The sequence below is a fragment of the Capsicum annuum genome, chromosome 7 (genome assembly GCF_002878395.1).
Source record: "Capsicum annuum cultivar UCD-10X-F1 chromosome 7, UCD10Xv1.1, whole genome shotgun sequence".
Lineage (NCBI taxonomy): Eukaryota > Viridiplantae > Streptophyta > Magnoliopsida > Solanales > Solanaceae > Capsicum > Capsicum annuum.
Window position 1 is genome coordinate 28,466,440 of NC_061117.1, and position 18,413 is coordinate 28,484,852.

Consider the following 18,413-nt stretch of genomic DNA (forward strand, 5'->3'; position numbering starts at 1 on the left):
TATGGTTAAACATAAATTCAAAAACCACAAACGAAAATACAGTGCAACGAAAATAAAAAATAACATGAAGGAAGATTTTGGTATGGATTCGACATACACTTTATGTTGGAAAGCCAAGGAAAGAGCGTTAGAAGAGTTGAGGGGTAAGCCATCAGCATCTTATGGTAAACTGACATCATACTTATATGTGTTGAATACTACCTACCCGGAGTCACATATAAGAATGAAGAAGACAAATGATAATGCGTTCTTGTATGTATTTATCGCTCTACATGCATTCATTAAAGGATTCGATCATTGTAGACCAGTCGTAGTTGTTGATGCTAGTCATCTGAGAGTAATGTATGCTGGGGCATTTGTAACAGCATGTACAACGGACGGAGCAGATTAGTATCATTTACTTAGTATAACTAGTTGTATTTTTTTTCTGCTATTGACTTGAAAAATACATATATCCAGTTCATATATACATATGTGTATATAATTAGATATATGTTCAAAATTTTCTGAATAAAACATGTAAAATTGATTATGTTTGATAGTGAGGTTCATGTAAATTTTATTATATGTAATTGATACCATTTCTGATAGATAAAACATACATTTTAATTCACCTATATTGTAATTAATACATATGCAGTTCCTAACTGTATTTAAATCGACCTGCACAGATTTTTTTTATATGTGCAGGTTATATATTTTGTTTGGCATATGGTGTGCTTGATTCTAAAAATAATGAATTATGTATACAGATCAATGTTTCCTTTGGCATATGGTGTGCTTGATTCTAAAAATGATGCATCCTGGACGTAGTTCTTCAAGAATCTAAAGAAAACGTACGGAGTAAGAGAAAACATGAATGTTGTGTCTGATAGGAATCCAAGAATCATAAAGGCTGTTGGTGATGTGTACGAAGATATTCCACATTATGCATATATGTGGAATCTATGGAGAAATGTAAAAAAACTTTATAAAAAGTCACATGATGTATTGTCGGAGATCTTTTATACAATGGTTAAATCATATTCAAAGTCAGAATTCCACATGTTAATGGAAAAAGTTGAGGCAGCTGATATTAGGGTGAAGATATATTTGGAATTGGCGGGTTACGAAAAGTGGGCTAGGTCGTATGCAACAGTTCACCGAGGATGGACTTTGACTTCAAACATTACGGTGTCAATAAATGAAGTGCTTGTATCAGCGAGAGAACTGCCAATTTATGACTTTCTTGAGAAAGTTCGATTACTATTTGCAAAATGAAATTGTGCAAATAGGCAGGAGGCTTCATATACCTTCACAACACTCATTGGAAAGTTTAATGACATACTCAGTGAGAACGAGGCTTTGTGTACCCGTATGACGGTATGACCTTTTAGATTTGTGGAAGTTATAATTATGAAAACATAAATATGAAAATACTTTCCATTCAGTTGTAAATAAATGAAAAGATATAAAACATAAAAAATATGAACATTTAAAATACATATTATGTATTTTGCAGATGCATTTTGTTGTATTGAAGTTATTAACAACTGTATATGTATTTAGCTGCTCTGTAAAAATGTACTCTGCATATGTATTTTTATTGCATAAGTATTTTTTTAAAAAAAAAATGTTGGTGTGCTTACAACATATAATGGAATATTGAATTCATCTTTCTGTATCACAGCATTTAATTTTTTATTTTTATGTCAGGGTGTAGCGGCCACAGAATATGTGTATACGGTACACGACAAATAAAAGCACTTCATTGTTTGCATCAAAGAAAAGAAGTACTCATGTAATGCTTTTCAAATAGATGAGATATCATGTGCACATGCTTGTGCGGTGTTGGAGAAAAAGAATTTTGAGAAGGGGCCATACTATTCTGATTTGTTTAAACCAAAAACTGTTTTGAAAATATATGATGTTCCAATCTACCCGTTGCCACACAGCGATGACTGGATAATTCCAGAGAGCACACTTAGTGAAATAGTACTGCCTCCAAAATACAAAAGACCTCCAGGAAGACTTGCAAAGAAGAATCGTGGAAAATCAGGCCGGGATATGTTTGGAAAGAAGAATATCAACTCATGTGGTGGTTGTGGGGCTAAGGGTCACAATAGGCGCTCTTTTAGGAAATATTGCAAATGATACATTTCTTCTTTTGTATTATTTCTTAAAACTTTTTTTTTTATAATGATGAACTAATTCAGTTTAGTTAATGAATTTATGAATCATTTGACAAATGAAGATAGTAATATCTGAATAATGAAATTATATATGTTTCAAAATCTGTACATTACATATGTATTTTCAAGCAGCAGTTCATATGTATTTTTGACATTGTAAATATATATTAGTTTAAAGGTGGTAACTTTAATTAACCAAACAAGTATATGATTTGTAATTGTTCAAAGGTTTAAATAATATATGTGACATATAAATATATGTTTGAATTGCATAATGTTATTACTGCATATGTATTTGTACTGTAAAAAATACATTTGATGTATAATACATATGTATTTTTTTAAAAAAATATAATCACTGCATATGTATTTTGTAACTATAATCAAACCTATGACTGCATAAAAAAGTCAAATTTATCTTTAATTCAAATTCTCTTGTATAATGATTCTAAATGAACACATATCAAAATTAAATATTAGGTTTGATCAATATGTATTTTCCAAAAGCATTATATTGACATGAAATATGTATTTTTTGGGAAATATTTAATATGTATTTTATAGCAAAATATCAACACTGCATATATATTTTGTAAATAATTGCATTAAAATGTCAAATTACATTTAAATTTAAATCCTAATTTATAAATATAGTTAATGAAAATATAGTAAAAATGTATATTAATTATGTTGCAGTTGTATTTTTGAAATGTTTGATTCTAACATTTCATATGTATTTTTTTGTTGAAAAACAATTGATTTATACTATATATGTATTTTTAAGCATAATATGAAAACTGCATATGTATTTTTTAACTAAATATCTTTAAAGAACAACAACAACATACTAAAATACATATTAGAAATGGTCCATATGTATCAATATTTGATTTTAACACTGCATATGTATTTTTAGTCTAAATAAAATTGGTTTATACGATATATGAATCTTTAAAGATAATATAAAAACTATGCAAGTATTTTTTAACAAAATCTCACAGTAAAAGATAGAACTCCATGAAATATGAACAAATTTAAAACATAAAAATTAGTCTGTACAATCAAAACCTACATCCATAAACTAGTTTCTAAAGTACAAAAAGTCTAAAATCAATCAACCATCATACATCAACAACTTCAGTGACACTAGTTATTCTACTTTGCCTTGCAGACTTCACGGGTGCTTCGACATCACTAATGACATTTGCTTCTTATTTTTGAATCCCATAATCCCACAAAAGTGCAACATATCTTGTACGGAGTGCATTGGGGTCGAACTCAGTCGCAATAACTTTGTGACCATAAGAAAGGCACTCTGCATACATAACGATAAAGACACCACAATCCCTACTAAAAGAAGAAAAAAAATTGATTAAATAGTGAAATATATTTTGTACAAAGATACAATTTTGGTATATGTAATTTCAAAACTTACAAGCTTCCACTCTATTGTTAAGGCAAGTCATCTTCAAATAAAACATCAAACATATTTGAGGATTCTTTGTCTTTGTATCTTGGATGGTTTTGAAGATCAATTCCTTTCTTAACATAGAAAGCACAAGCTTGGAGACACAATGGAATAATCTTTGCTATTTTCTCGATCTCAGCAAGAACAGCCGCATAATGACCATTGGATTCATATGAATCATATAAGAATATACACCTCTCTAAAAATGATAAAACCGCGAGAACCCAGTGATGTTTGTCCTTTATATTGACAGGAATAAAAATGTCTTCCACTGTATGCCATGGCACTGCAGCATGCATACGGAACCCATTGATGTACTCAATAAGATGGTGCTCCTGTACTCCATCTTTAAGATTTTGATGATCCATAGAATATACATTATTCAAAGATCTAATTACGTTCATAAAGTTGCAGTCAACTGTACTGTATTTGTATGATTTGTTTGTCTCATTTTTGTACGAACTGTGCGGCCCATACTTCGACTTCTTCCTCAAGTAGTATAAGCAGACATCAATATGCTGCATTAGTGAATACGACAAACTTTAGAGCATTCAAAAAAATTGTATTCTAAATATTACAGTGTATGCAAGTAAAAAATACATATGCATTTTTTTATATTAATATAGATGACTTGTGTATCAAAAATTACATTCTTAAAGTTCAGTTATATGTAGACAATGTTATCTAATAGTATATGCAACAGTATTTGATGTAATATAATATATCATACTTTGAATTCTTAAAAATACATACATGTTAAACCAAATGTATTTCAATGTAACCTAATATGTATTTTTAATTATTGTTATAGACAAAATGAAAAAAATTTCAAAATAATATACTAACCGAATCTGTCCACAAATTCCATCGTATAGAACCAGTTTTTGTCTTCAACACCAAAATGCATCTTTGAAATTTCTGATTTTCCCCTTTTGTAATGATCCACTTTTCCTTTCCTAGGTATTTTAAGGAATTGGTAAAACATTAAAACATTTATTGATACAAAAAAATAATTTTTTGCAATTCAAAAGAACTACCTCCTAGCAGTAGCTTTTAATAGGTCAGCAGAAATTCAGTCCTTGAAGTTCTTGACAATCTTTGTATCTATTATCCCATCAATCGGGTAATATAAAAATGGATGTTTCTGGGGAAATATGTGTATTAGCCTTTTTTATCTCCCTATGTAATTATAGAATATGAATACTTAATAAATACAAACGTATTTGTAAGACATATTACGTAAAAAATAATATATATCTTATTATACTTACCAACAGCTGAACCAAATTTTTCGGTGTATGGCGATTCCTTGAATTTTGATGGTCGCCTAATCCTTAACTTTGGTTTGGGAGTTTTTACTTCACGATTAGCGGATGGATGAATGGTGATGCTTTTTTGATTGTAGACATTCAAGCTAGGTAGAAACTCATCCGGGATTGTGTTTTCTGAATCAGGCCACAATTGTTCATCCTTCTGTTCATCATTGGTTACTTCTTATGTATTACGAGGTGTGCTAACCTGCTCCTCGGTAGCAAGTTCTACCTCTGAATCAGTGATTCCTCTATTCATCTAACAAAAAGATTGAAAAAAGAATATTACATTTTTTCTATCAAATTGAACCTAAATAAACTCAAAATATATAATAGTAAGATACATACTTGATCATGATCTTCAATAACAGTCTCAGAAGTTTTTGCATCCAAAATTTCATGATGAGATTCTTCTTGACGGTTTGCCGATGGATGTATGATGATGCTCTGTATTTGATACGCATTTAGGCTAGGTAACATCTCATCAGGGATTGTGAATTGCGAATCAGACAAAATTGTTTCATCAATTTTCTCATCGATGGTCTGCAAAAAAATAAAAGAAAAAATTTAATTTTCCTCTGAATTATTACATGACATGAAGAAAAAGTTAACATCACTATACATACTTGACAATCATGTTGAACAACCTTCTCCGAATGTAAGTAATCCAAATTTATACTTCGGAGAAGCTCATCAGGGATTAATTGATGAGAATCAATTTCAACATTCATTTTTTCAAAATGCAAATCAGTACACCCCTTGAAAACAAGTATAAAAATCAAAACAACAAACAAACATGTACTTGTATCTGTTTATATATATGAATTCAAATGAATATATATATATATATATATGAAACTTAATTATTTACCGTTTTACCAAGAAAATTTGCCTCAAATTTCTTATCAACCTCCGAATTTAATCGTTGTGGTGATCTTTCGGTACCAACATAATCCATATTCTGGAGGTCAGGATCTTTATCTGTATGTTGTTGCTACAAATACATATACAAATTAAAATAACCTATTAAAACTTGAGTCAACTTTAATATTTTTTTTTATGAAACTGAATATACATATTTATCTATAACATCAAACTCAAAAATATAGTACATAAAAAAATAATCACCCAGTGTTAAAATACATATGCAGTGTTAAGAAATACATATGAATAAAACTAAAAATACATATGCAGTATCAAAAAATACATATGAATAAAACTAAAAATACATATGCAATGTTAAATCATACATACGAATAAAACTAAAAATACAAATGCAGTGTTAAAAAATACATATGAATAAAACTAAAAACACACGGTGTCGCATGTTATAATGTTTGTAATGAACCAAATACTATTTACTGTTATGTGAGCATCCTCAAAAATATATATATAAACTACATGTGATGTAAAAAATAATTGTATTTATTGAACAATGCATATATATTTAAGGAAAAAATACATAAAGTATCAACAACACATAAACAAATAATTCTTGCACATCATACTAAGTCAATCTTCAATTCTATTCCAAATTTGATAGTTCTATTAACCTCAACTATATTTTGAATATAAAATTTAAAAGTAAAAGTAAATATGTATTTGGAACTTTAATATTTACCTTTGTACCGTCAGAAATGTTATCCGAAGATTGAACAACATCAGGACTGAAATATTGTCCAGATTGCTCTAACCCTCCCTCATCAACATTTGGTTTATCAGCTTTTATATCTACAACCTGCTCCTGAAAAATTTATGTCCAATAACATAATGAATTATTTAACAAAATATGTTGTATTTGTATAAGGCAGTCCAATAAGTATATATATTCAAATCATCTAAGATTTTCAAAGAAAAAAATTACCTTGCTTTGAGTGAATGCTTTCGTCAACTTTTTGAATTTTTTTCTCATTAGCCACGAATTTCTTTAAACTCACGAGAACCTGTTTTGATAAAAAAATCTATATACAAATTTTTTTCCATGTAAAACAAAATATTTGCCAAAAAAAAATTACCTCATCGTGAAATGCATCAAAATCTTTCTTAGAAATAAAGGCTTCTTTCTCAACATGACTCTCAGGCTTTAACACGGCTACTTCCTCTACATGAATATCTGGCTTTGAGTGTACCTGAGGAAAAATAATCCGAGTTGTTTGCTTTCCTTTCTTTGTTTTCGAAAAAGATGCCTGTCGTGTTGGAATTAGCTTGAAAACTGGTGTCTTCATTCCATCAGCCTTTGCAGCACGAGGAGTTGGTGTCCTCGTTTGGGTATGCTCGTCAAAACTATCTACTTGCTTTTTCCTTAAAGGTTTCTTCACTACTGGTGTTGAGGAATCAACCTTCTATTTCTTCTTTGAATATTCATTGATCTTTCTTGGTGGTGGATCCTAGAAGTCGTTATTAGAATCAACATAACGTTCATGTTGTAGTGCATCCTTCTGTGGTATTTACAATTTTGACAACTCCTTTTTTGTTGGCTCTATGTTCTTAAAGACAACCTAGAATAATAGGTAAATAATATATGTTAAAGAATCAGTTAAACAATTGTAAATGAAAATGTATATATGTATACTGTAAAATACATATGTATTTAGTAACAACAAACCTTGCCATTGTCATTGAACATAGCATTCATCAAAACCTCAAAGCGTGGACGAGGTGCAATCGTCTTCCAATTTAATAATCGGGGAATCCAATTATCAACCTTCGATGCAATCTTTGGTGGTACATTTGAACAACACTTGTAAAGCCACACTTAAATAGCCAGTGGCATTCCCTGAATCAAATAAAATTGACCACCAGCTTTCAACCGGTTGTTCAAACTTCTGGCCAGATCTTCAAACGATGAATAACCCCATGGAAAATCCTTATATCTTCCACTATCGACCAAATTGAAATGAAGACGGGGTATTACCACAGTTTCAACATTAGATAAGATAAATGAATGCAGGAAGTACAGGATTGCAAATTTCTCAGCATCCGCATCATTGTTCTCCGCCCATACTCTCTCCGTGAATGCTAGAAATAGTTACCTTTTCTGTATAATTTCTGCCCCATTGAAATACTTCTCAACCATTCTATTTGGTACACCCTCGTCAAAAATAAAGTCATACCTAATTGACACACAATTTAATCCAGTTATGATAGCAAATTCCCTGGGAGTAAAATTAAGAAAGGTCCCATTAGCACAAATCAGAATCCCAGAAGAAGAACTACCTTTCACCTCAAGAGTCATAACGTATTTGCCCAACTGTGCTTGTACTACACATTACTTCTTCTTCATAAAATAACCAAAAATGTTTTTGTCGCAAAAGTTTTTAAACTATTACTTGTTTAAAATTGCGTGTATGCTTCAATAAATATCTTTGTCAATGTAAGAACACATGTGTGGTGCAAATCTTGGAAGTTTTCTGACAATGAATATTTCATCCTGCATCTCCTATACAAAGAATCATATAACATGCAGCCAAAAAATCAAGCAGCCAATAAAAATCAAAAACATATAACAGGCATATGTATTTTTATCATATCAAAACTGCAACCAACACTGAAAAATACATATCAAATATACTAAAAATACATATAGTCAATAGACTGTTCTGGTATTTAAGCTAAAATTAACATGCATATGTATTTTTATCATATCAAAACTGCAACCAACACTGAAAAATACATATCATATGTACTAAAAATACATATATCTAACATACTGATGTAGTATTTCAAGTAAAATTAACATGCATATGTATTTCTTACCATATCAAAACTGCAACCAACACTGAAAAATACAAATCATTTATGCTAAAAAATACATATAGCCAATATACTCTTCATGAGTAGTTAATACAAAAATATATTTTCATAATTATACTATCATCTTCACAAATCAACATTCAATCACAAAATATCATCATAACACCAAAATACATATTAACTACATCAAAAAAATACATATAACTTACAATTTTAACAACATCTTTACTTGGGGCAAAATACATTTTACTCAAAAAATACATTTAGAACAAAAAATAACCTCTTCCTCGCTAACATCTTCAGAATCATCATCAAAAGAGATCTGAACATCCTCATCAACCTTAGTCAAACCTTCCATTTCTTTCGCTTTTCTTTTCTTCTCAATTTTTTAAATTTTTTTTCCTTCTGAGAAGGCAATTTCTTCAACGTTTTTTTTTCAAATTTTTTTCATCTTCAGCGGATCGTTGTGAAACTTCGACCTAATCTCTTCCGGTTTCTCAAATTTCTTCGACTGTAATGAATTTGAAACAACTTTAACTACATCTTCTTGAGTTAACCCAAGACTAAAAGATGGTCCACAATCATAGACCAAATTTGAATTACTTATACCACTATTTGTTGATGATTTTGGTGTTTGTTCAGACATTAAAATCAAAAACCTTAAATTTTGATTTTGAGATATATTAGAGTTTGCTAATTCTGAAATTTACCCAAAAAAAATGCTAACATGCAATAGCTAAATTAAGAGTTACCTGAAATAGATGAAGATAATCTTTACTGATGATGCTAAAATCGTGCAAAGTGAAAAAAAATGGGAGCGGAAAGATATACTTTAGGGCAAAAAAAATGGCAAAAAATCTTTCAAAATAATGAAAGAGAAAGCTAATGGCGTGAAAAGAGGAAAAACTTACAGCTACTTCTCCAAGTGGGTAAAAAGTACAGACCACATAAAATAATGTTATAGATGTTACAAAATGTAATTTAATAAAATTGCTGTTATTTTTAGTAATTTTAATGCTTAAGTTTGATACTTTATGTAAACACCACATATCAGGCCCAACAACCTCCCCTGACCTGATCCAACTCCAACGGCCCAACCAATCGACCCTACCCGACCCACCATTATTTGCCATCTTCTTCTTCAAACAACAACAATAATAACACGTCCAAATTAACAACAACAATTTCAACGTACACACATCCAAACAAACCGATATCAACTCCAAAATTTCAAATTTGACCCAACGGCGACATCAATAAATAGTCGCACAGTAACCCAATGCTAGCAACCCATCAAAATCCAGCGAATGAATTAATTCTGGCCAAAAACCCGACAAACCCAAACCCAGCTTTCCAAAATTGACCCATACCCAAACTCAATCCGACCCAACAAATGTACAACCATGAATTTCCTCAATATCTCAGCATCATCTGATGTTTATTTTGAAATGCAAAATCAGTACAAATTCGTACAACACAGCTCACCCTCCCTCATCTTATTTTCAAAATTCCTAAATTACCCTCATTTCTCTTTATCCCACATCAGTGGAGAAAGGATTGACTCCCCATTTTGTTTCCCTTATAAAGCTCCTTGTTGATCTAAAAGAGGCATGTCTTGAAGGTGAAGAACTTTCGAGTAAGAAATCGTATCTCTTTTAGTATAAATTTTTTTTTGTAAAAGTCGTCTCGTAGTCTCGTTTTGCTGCTTCAAAATAGGAAATGCTTCATCCCATTTAGTTTTAATTTTTTCTTTTTCTTCTCAATTACTCTGTAGTAGTAATATTGTTCTAATAGTAGTATTAGTATTGTGTGTTGGGATTTGTGTGTCGTAGAGGCTGTGAAATTATTTTTATTATCATTCTACTAATTGAATCTATTCATGAATTTTGTCACTGTAGCCACATTTAGATCGCAGGGTTTTACTGTTTTGGTTTATTTAGCGTTGATGAATCTATGTAGTTTTCTAAATTTTTCCTTTAATTCAGTTTGTGTATGCTGTTTTGCTTAGCTTTTAGCCTAAAAGTTTAGTAAAGCCCACACTCTAAAAGGGCTACTAATTTCTTCCTGTAAACGATTATAGAAGTGAAAGGGGCTAGATTCTTTGTATTAGGATGCTCACTGGTTGTAAATTTGGTTGTTTTTACTAGAGAAAATTTTAGTAGATTTTTTTGTTATCCGACGACTGACACTTCATTCAGTTTTTGCTTGTTAGTTTATCAGATTTTTAAATTCTATGAGAGTTCCATGACTTTCTTGATTACGAATCCTCATGGTTTGTAAAAGAGAAGGCGAGGAGGAACAAGAATGGCATTTTAGTCCTAAAAAATATTTATCTTATGTTTGCATTCTTTTGATTCTACTTATTGATCATGTTTAATTTAATGGGATATGGAGTAAGGAGAAGTCTTGATATCTATAAATGCTTGCTTAGGTGAAAAAGATCCTTCTTTTGCTAAACATGATAGGCTAATATTGTGTTAGAAATTTTGAATTCTATTTCGATTTTTTTTCAAAGTTATTGCCTATGGTATTTGTGTGGTATGAATATAACTCTCAAGGTCTTTTCGATCCATAAGTATTGAGGAGACCAATGCATTTTCCATGAGTGTCAGTTTAATAAAATTCGTTAAAGTTTCTAATTTTAATATTTTTATATAATTTGGTTAAGAGAGGGGGAGTTGACTTAAAGGTGTTAGAGGGTGTTTGGGTGTGCTTATAAGTTGGTCAAACCAACTTATAAGCACTTTTTTGCTTAAAATAATGTTTGGTAAAAATTTTAATTGCTTAAAATAAGTTGTTTTTTGCTTTTTTCAGCCAAAATCTATAAGCAGCAATGAACAACTTTTTTTTAAGCAGCTTATAATTTATTTTAGTTGACCATATAAATTACCTTTATGTCCCTAGCAATTATACCTTATTTCAATTTTATCCTTAGCCCTAATTTACCACTTCTATCAGCTTGATGATATTGACAAATTAATGGAAATATCCACAGTGACGTTGCGATTTTATCTTTAAGAATATCTAATTGACAAATGTTGAAGTCCTCCTAATGTTTTCAGTAATTTCAATGTCACATTACATATGCAAATCCACTTTATAGAGTAGTTGTTGTTAAAGTTAAAATGGAGTAGTTGCATTTCCATCTCATTTTGAGTTTAATAAAAAACAGTCAAATTTAAGATTTCTTTACAACTATATTGCAGTTGATTATCTATTCTAATATCCATAATAACAAAATAATACTTGCAAGAAAACTTAGAAGACATGGATTCTCCTATCTTACATGAATTCAAAAAGCAGGTTTCCTTCTTCCTCAAAGAAAATATATAATTATATTTTTCAAACACAAATATTCAACACTTTAAACTCTTAAAAAAAATAGCGCACAAATTAATAGTTATATTTTTTAATAAATATATATATATATATATATATATATATATTAATTTTAATTTGAATCATTTTAACAATAAAAATTAATAATAATCAACTCTATATATTATTAACAGTTATAAGGGTATTTCAGTCATTTAAAAAAAAGTGCTTAAAAACATTATTTACCAAACACATCAATAACTTTTTTTCAGTTTCAGCACTTTTATCCAAACACTTAACTGCTTATTTTTAAAATAAGCTCAGCAATCTCAAAAGCGCTTTTTTCAGCTTTTTTCAGTCTATCCAAACGAGCTCTTAGTTTGAATCACGTATCTTTGTTTCTATGCTCAAAATCTGCCCAAAGTTTGTTCCTTTCTACTTTTACATTTTTAAATTTTTTTAAAGTGTTGCTATCTTCCAGATTGTTGCATTTTCTTTCTTTGCTTTATTTACTTACAGTTTACTTTTTTCCCTGCTTCCCTCCATGTTTTCTTTCTCCTCAAAATGGTTAAGTTGGGGGTTGAATCATTGTGTGGATATTGATTTTGTTATAAAATATTGTAAGTCCTTCTAATTTTGTTGTTGCTCAAACTCTGGTTGGATTTTTGTGATAATTTTCTTTGTTGTTTTGTTTGTTCTATTTTATATTTCGTTTGAGTTCTTTATAAAGACGTATATTCTTCTAGGTTAAATGTTAGGCCTTGATAAACAAGTGTAGTTTTCCTATTGATTGAACGAATTGGGTATTTCGGAATAAACTTTAAACGGAGGTCATGTTCCGACAATTGTAATGTTGTGAACTGTAGTGAATAGATATTAACTTTTGGTTTGGTATTGTGAAAGAATGAGTTGAATTTAAGCAAATGTCAGGATCATGCATGTTTTTTTTTAACTATTCAAGTGTTTAACAGTAAAGTTGGATTGTCAATTTTAGATTGATATCAATTCATCTCCTATTAATTTAGAATTCTTTGATTGGTATATATTTCTCTTCAAATTCGTGAATCATTTTAAATTCTATGTGTTGGTTGTAAATTTAGAATGAGTATTAATTTTTTTATCTTTTCTTTGCATGAACCCATATTAGAGTTCAAATTGACTTTTTTCCCTTGCATTTCATAATGGTCCAATGAGGCCCATCTTTTTTAAGTCAAGCCCAAAAGAAATTCTAAAGCCAGTTACATGGTGCATGGATATGAGAAGATGGAAGAAGAATAAATGGGCTGAAACCCATTGTCAAAGTTATTTAGAGACTTGAAAGTCTCACTTTTATTAATCTTTTTTTTAGATGTCATTTATTTATTTAGTTAGTTACTTATCTATTCAGTCATTTGGACCTCAAAGTCAAAGTTGTAAACTAATACAGGTGAAGAAAATTTTTGGCCAAAGAGCCTAAAAATATAGTTTAGGACAGGTTATGGACCCTATGCCCAATATTTAGATTAGGACAGGTGATGATGGGCCGAAAATCTAAATTAGCTTAGGACAGGTTTATGGATTTGGTCCTAATGGCCTAAGTCTTTTAGTTTCTCGTTCTCCCTTCTACGTGCTAGTTGTTATTAATTTTCTTAGACTTAGTTAAATTCCTTACTAAGTCATCAAAAATTTATTTTATACAAGTATTTTCCTAAAATTACTTTCTTTCTAAAAATCAACTTCTCCTTTTCAAAGTTAGTCAAAGGTGGTTTTCAAATAGTCCGGATAATCACAAGTTAGCAGACATTTTAGGTGTCTTAAAAATATTCTTAAGATTTTAATAAGAACTTCTTACTCAGAATTTTTCACAAAGGATAAGTCTTTTTCTGTTTTAAGACTTAGGATTTTCCTTAAAATTTTTCTTACTTTCTTTTCAAATAAATTAAGTGGTGCTTCTGTAATTTCTTAGATTTTTTTGAAATTTTCTTTAAAGTTTAGAAATAGTTTTAAAAATTCAAAATAAATGTTTTCCAACCCTTTAAGTTAAGAGGGACAAAACACCCCTGATCGTGGATTGAGTTTACTATTGACCTTGAGCCTGGAACCTAACCTATTTCTATGGCACCTTACCATATGGCTCCTGCCGAGCTTAAGGAGCTGAATTCTCAGCTTTAGGATCTTCTTGGTAAGGGTTTTATTAGACCGAGTGTGTCCCCATAGGAAGCTCCTTTTTGGTTAGTAAAGAAGAAAGACGGTTCGATACGCATGTGTATTGATTATAGACAGCTTAATAAGGTGACAATGAAGAACCGTTATCCTATGCCTCGCATTGATGATTTATTTCGACCATATTTAGGGTGCTTCTGTGTTTCTTAAGATTTATTTGAGGTCAGGTTATCATCAGTTGAGGATTCGGGCTGAGGATATCTGGAAGACAACTTTCAGGACCCGTTATGATCATTATGAGTTCTTGGTGATGTTTTTCGAGTTGACTAATGCCCCAGTCACGTTCATGGATTTGACGAACCGTGTGTTTAGCCCTTATTTACACTCCTTTAGTATTGTGTTCATTGATGACATTCTTGTGTATTTGAGGAGTAGTAAGGAGCATGTGCAACATTTGAGAGCCGTGCTCCAAACTTTGAGAGATCATATACTTTTTGCCAAGTTCTCTAAGTATGAGTTTTCGCTTGAGTCAGTGGCATTTCTTGGACTTGTGGTGTCCAATGCTGGTATTATGTAGACCGGGCTAAGATTAAGGCAATTTGTAATTAGGCTAGGCCTACATCTCCGATTGAGGTTTGTAGTTTAATTAGGTTGGCTGATTATTACAGACGTTTTGTTGAGAGTTATGCGACTATTTGAGCTCCTATGACTAGATTAACATGAAAGGAAGTTCCTTTTCGATGGTCTGAGGAGTGTGAGTTGAGCTTTGGAAAGCTTAAGGATTGTCTTACTTCAGCACCAGTGTTAGCTCTTCCTGTTGAGGGTAATGTCACGACCCGAGCTGGGGCCCTAGCCATGACAAGCATCCCAAACCATAAAGGCTCGGGCGCCCCTATCCATCTGGCAATCATGAACACTATTTACATACAATAAGGAAAATGTGGAAATGTATTACAACGAAATCATGGTCAACTTTTATTCAAACTACTCAATACTGAAATAAGTTCATAAAGATCAATAAACATTAGTTTGCGAAATCTCTAACAACTGAAGGACATCTGTATAACATCTGGGATAAGGACCCCAGTCGGACCATGAATCAAAATGAAATAACAATAACAGTTTCAATACAAGCCTTCTGAAGTAAGGGAGGCTCTCCAGCTGCAAACTTCTGATAAGGTAATCTACTGCTTAACGAGACCTCGAGACTATGTCTCAGATCCTGAAATATAGGGGATCAATACAAATGTACTGGTACGCAGAGCAATCCAAAATAATACATTTTTATATATATATCATAAATGAGATCAATTCATAAAATATTTTATATATAATATATGAAAACACATGGGCACACTTAAAAGACCTTGAAATAGTTATTTGAATCTATGACTCACTCTTTATCTTACTTCTAAGCTAGATGGTACACCCTATAATCTGTAATTCCATGGGCTATATGGAATCCGCCCTTGACTCTGTGGCCAAGTCTCGAATCCAAGTTTGCCACAAGGATTAGAGTATCCATAAGGGAAGACACGTAAGACCACACAGCATGGTCCCATGATCCCCAATCAAATCAACATGTCATGGCAGTGCACAAGATCACAAAGCAGGGCTCCTAACCATAGTCTCAATTTGGGATGACATGAATCAAGGTACACAAGATCACAAAGCAGGGTACCATAATCTCGTGTCGGTAAATCACGGTTTCTAGCATAGAGTCTTTCAACTGGTACTTTCTTCAGGTAACCATCTAACTCTCTTTAAGCCCATTTTTAAACTTTTAGAAATATGCATCTTTCTGAATTCAAAATCTAAAAACCTGAGTAAAATCTGTATTTTCAGTCTGTTCTAAATCTGCTATGACATTTATCTGTATTGTTATCGTCATACCAAGACTTGAAAGTCATGTTTCTGAGCCATAAAATATCATATCATAGTCTCTTCTTTCAAAACATAAAGTTTGGACCACCATACTTCAGACAATTCAAAAAAATTCAGACTTTAAAACATTTATCAAGTTATGCAAAGATCACTTTTTTCAGTATTTCAACAAACATGTAGTGGTTATGAAATTTGTGACAAAACATGCAATCTTCTTAGTAAACATATTTAAATTTTAACATCAATTAAAACACCCTATCTTCTATTCAAATCCATAATCCAATCATAAACAAAAATCAAGACATTTGTGCCATGCTTCTAACGATGTATTTTGAATAAATCATAACTTACGAAAACAAGAAACTGGTAAACAAGAGAGGGATTTCTAACAGTTTATGCTCTCAATTCATCATTCAAACTTATTAAACACATACATATACATACTTAAACATGGTTATAAATCAGATTTGGGGGAAAAGGTCTCAAGACCAAAACTTTATCATCAATAAGGTTTCATAATACATGAATATAATTGTAAATCCAAAACCCCTTTGTAAGTTCGTGATTTCTAAACATTTATTCATCATTAAAATAATTTCACCATGTCCATGTAGTTTTAGAAAAATCCCGCGTACCTTAGATTACTTAGTTTAAAGAGTACAACTCGGATCTTGATTTATTTCCTTGGAATTCTTGGACTTAAGGCTCGATTTCTTGATCTTTGGGGAAAGTATTAGGATTTTTATTTGAGAGAAAATGGCGAAGAATGAGCATATTTTGCTCAATAATGCCTTAAATCATCTGTTTTCACATTTTGGGGTAGGGTAAAGACTAAAATACCCCTAAGAAACCAAAAAAAGCCGTAGCAGTCCCTCAATTGACATGCTGACATGCTGAAGTAAATGGGGCATAACTTTTTACTCCGATGTTGAATTTGGACGAAATCAGTTGCGTAGGAAAGAATACTCAAAGAAATTTCATTTTATATATATCAGGCCACCTAATTCGTTATATAACAGAATTTATTATTGACAAAAGTTGACCCAACTTGAAGTATCCACTAAAACTTAATCGATAGAATTGTTTTCAACTCGTCTTTGAGTTAAGGGGCCTCTATGATCTCAATTCATGCTAAAATACATACCCACACTATATAATGAATTAAAACACTATATTTACATTGGATTTATGGCTTTTGAAACATCTACGAGTAGAAATGACAGTTTACGTTCTAGCTCGAAATGCGGGGTGTTACAGGTAAGGGATTCACTGTGTTTTGTGATGATTTTGGTGTTGTTCTTGGTTGTGTTTTGATGAAGAAGGTTCGTATTTATTCTCCTCAACTTGATTACTTGACTTAGTTGATTTTTCATGAGGCTCATAGTTCTAGATATTTTATTCATCCCAGTACAACTAAGATATACAGAGATTTGAGATAGTATTACTAGTGGGATGGGATGTAGAGAGATGTGACAAAATTTGTGGCTTGTTTCCTATGTTAGATGAGGCCGAGTATCAATGTATAAGTGGATTAACTCAGAGGTTGCCCATTCCGGAGTGGAAAAGGGAATGGATTACTATAGACTTCATTAGCGGTTTAACTCGTACTCCCCGTGGTCATTATGGTGTTTGGGTTATTGTGGATCGTTTGACCAAGTTAGAATATTTTATTCTTATTTAGATGACCTTCAGTGCTGAAAGATTAGCCCAAATTTATGTTCGGGAGATAGTTCATTTGTATGGGGTGTTGTTTAATCATATCAAATCATGGTTCTGTATTTACTTTGAGATTTTGGATGACATTTCAGGAGGAGTTGGGTACTAAAGTCGATTTGAGTATAGATTTTCATCTGCAGATAGATGGCCAGTCCGAGCAGACTATTCAGGTGGTTAAGGATATGCTGTAAACCTATGTAATGGATTTTAGAGGACAGTGGGATCAACACTTAGCATTGGCAGAGTTTACTTATAATAACAGCTATCATTCGAGTATTAAGATGGCACCTTATAAGTCCTTATATGGTAGGAGATGTCATTTTACGATAAGGTGGTTTGAAACTTTTGAGGTGAAACCTTATGGTACGGATTTACTTTAGGACTCATTGGATAGAGTTAAGGTAATTCAGGATAGGCTGAGAGCAGCCCAGAGTAAGCAGAAGGCCAATGACAAACGTACACTCTGTGCCTTGAAATTTGGAGTTGGTGACCGTATGCTCCTTCATGTTTCACCTATGATAGGTGTGATGAGGTTCATAAGGAAGGGTAAGATCAGCCCTTAGTATATTGGACCTTTTGAGATTCACCACGCAGTGGGCGAGGTGGCCTATGAGTTAGCTTTACCTCTAAAATTTTCAATTGCTCATCCAG

General features: G+C 31.6%; 1 protein-coding gene across 1 annotated transcript; it reads right to left on the minus strand.

Annotated features, from left to right (window-relative positions):
* Window positions 1-3,382: 3,382 nt before the first annotated feature.
* On the minus strand, window positions 3,383-7,562 carry LOC124885694. The gene is made up of 10 exons (XM_047393943.1): window positions 7,555-7,562; window positions 6,965-7,250; window positions 6,571-6,693; window positions 5,821-5,943; window positions 5,298-5,492; window positions 5,158-5,208; window positions 4,911-5,112; window positions 4,486-4,595; window positions 3,745-4,157; window positions 3,383-3,518 (listed from the first exon to the last, which is right to left on the minus strand). Exons 1-10 carry the CDS (start codon window positions 7,560-7,562, stop codon window positions 3,383-3,385), a joined length of 1,647 nt encoding a protein of 548 aa, XP_047249899.1.
* Window positions 7,563-18,413: the final 10,851 nt, after the last annotated feature.

Coding starts and splice junctions, on each gene's coding strand:
- LOC124885694 (XM_047393943.1), bottom strand. Junction 5,493..5,820: donor CAAATTTTCTTGGTAAAACG/GTAAATAATTAA, acceptor ATTTTTTTGCAG/ACCATCGATGAGAAAATTGA. Junction 4,596..4,910: donor AAAATTTGGTTCAGCTGTTG/GTAAGTATAATA, acceptor TAAAATACCTAG/GAAAGGAAAAGTGGATCATT.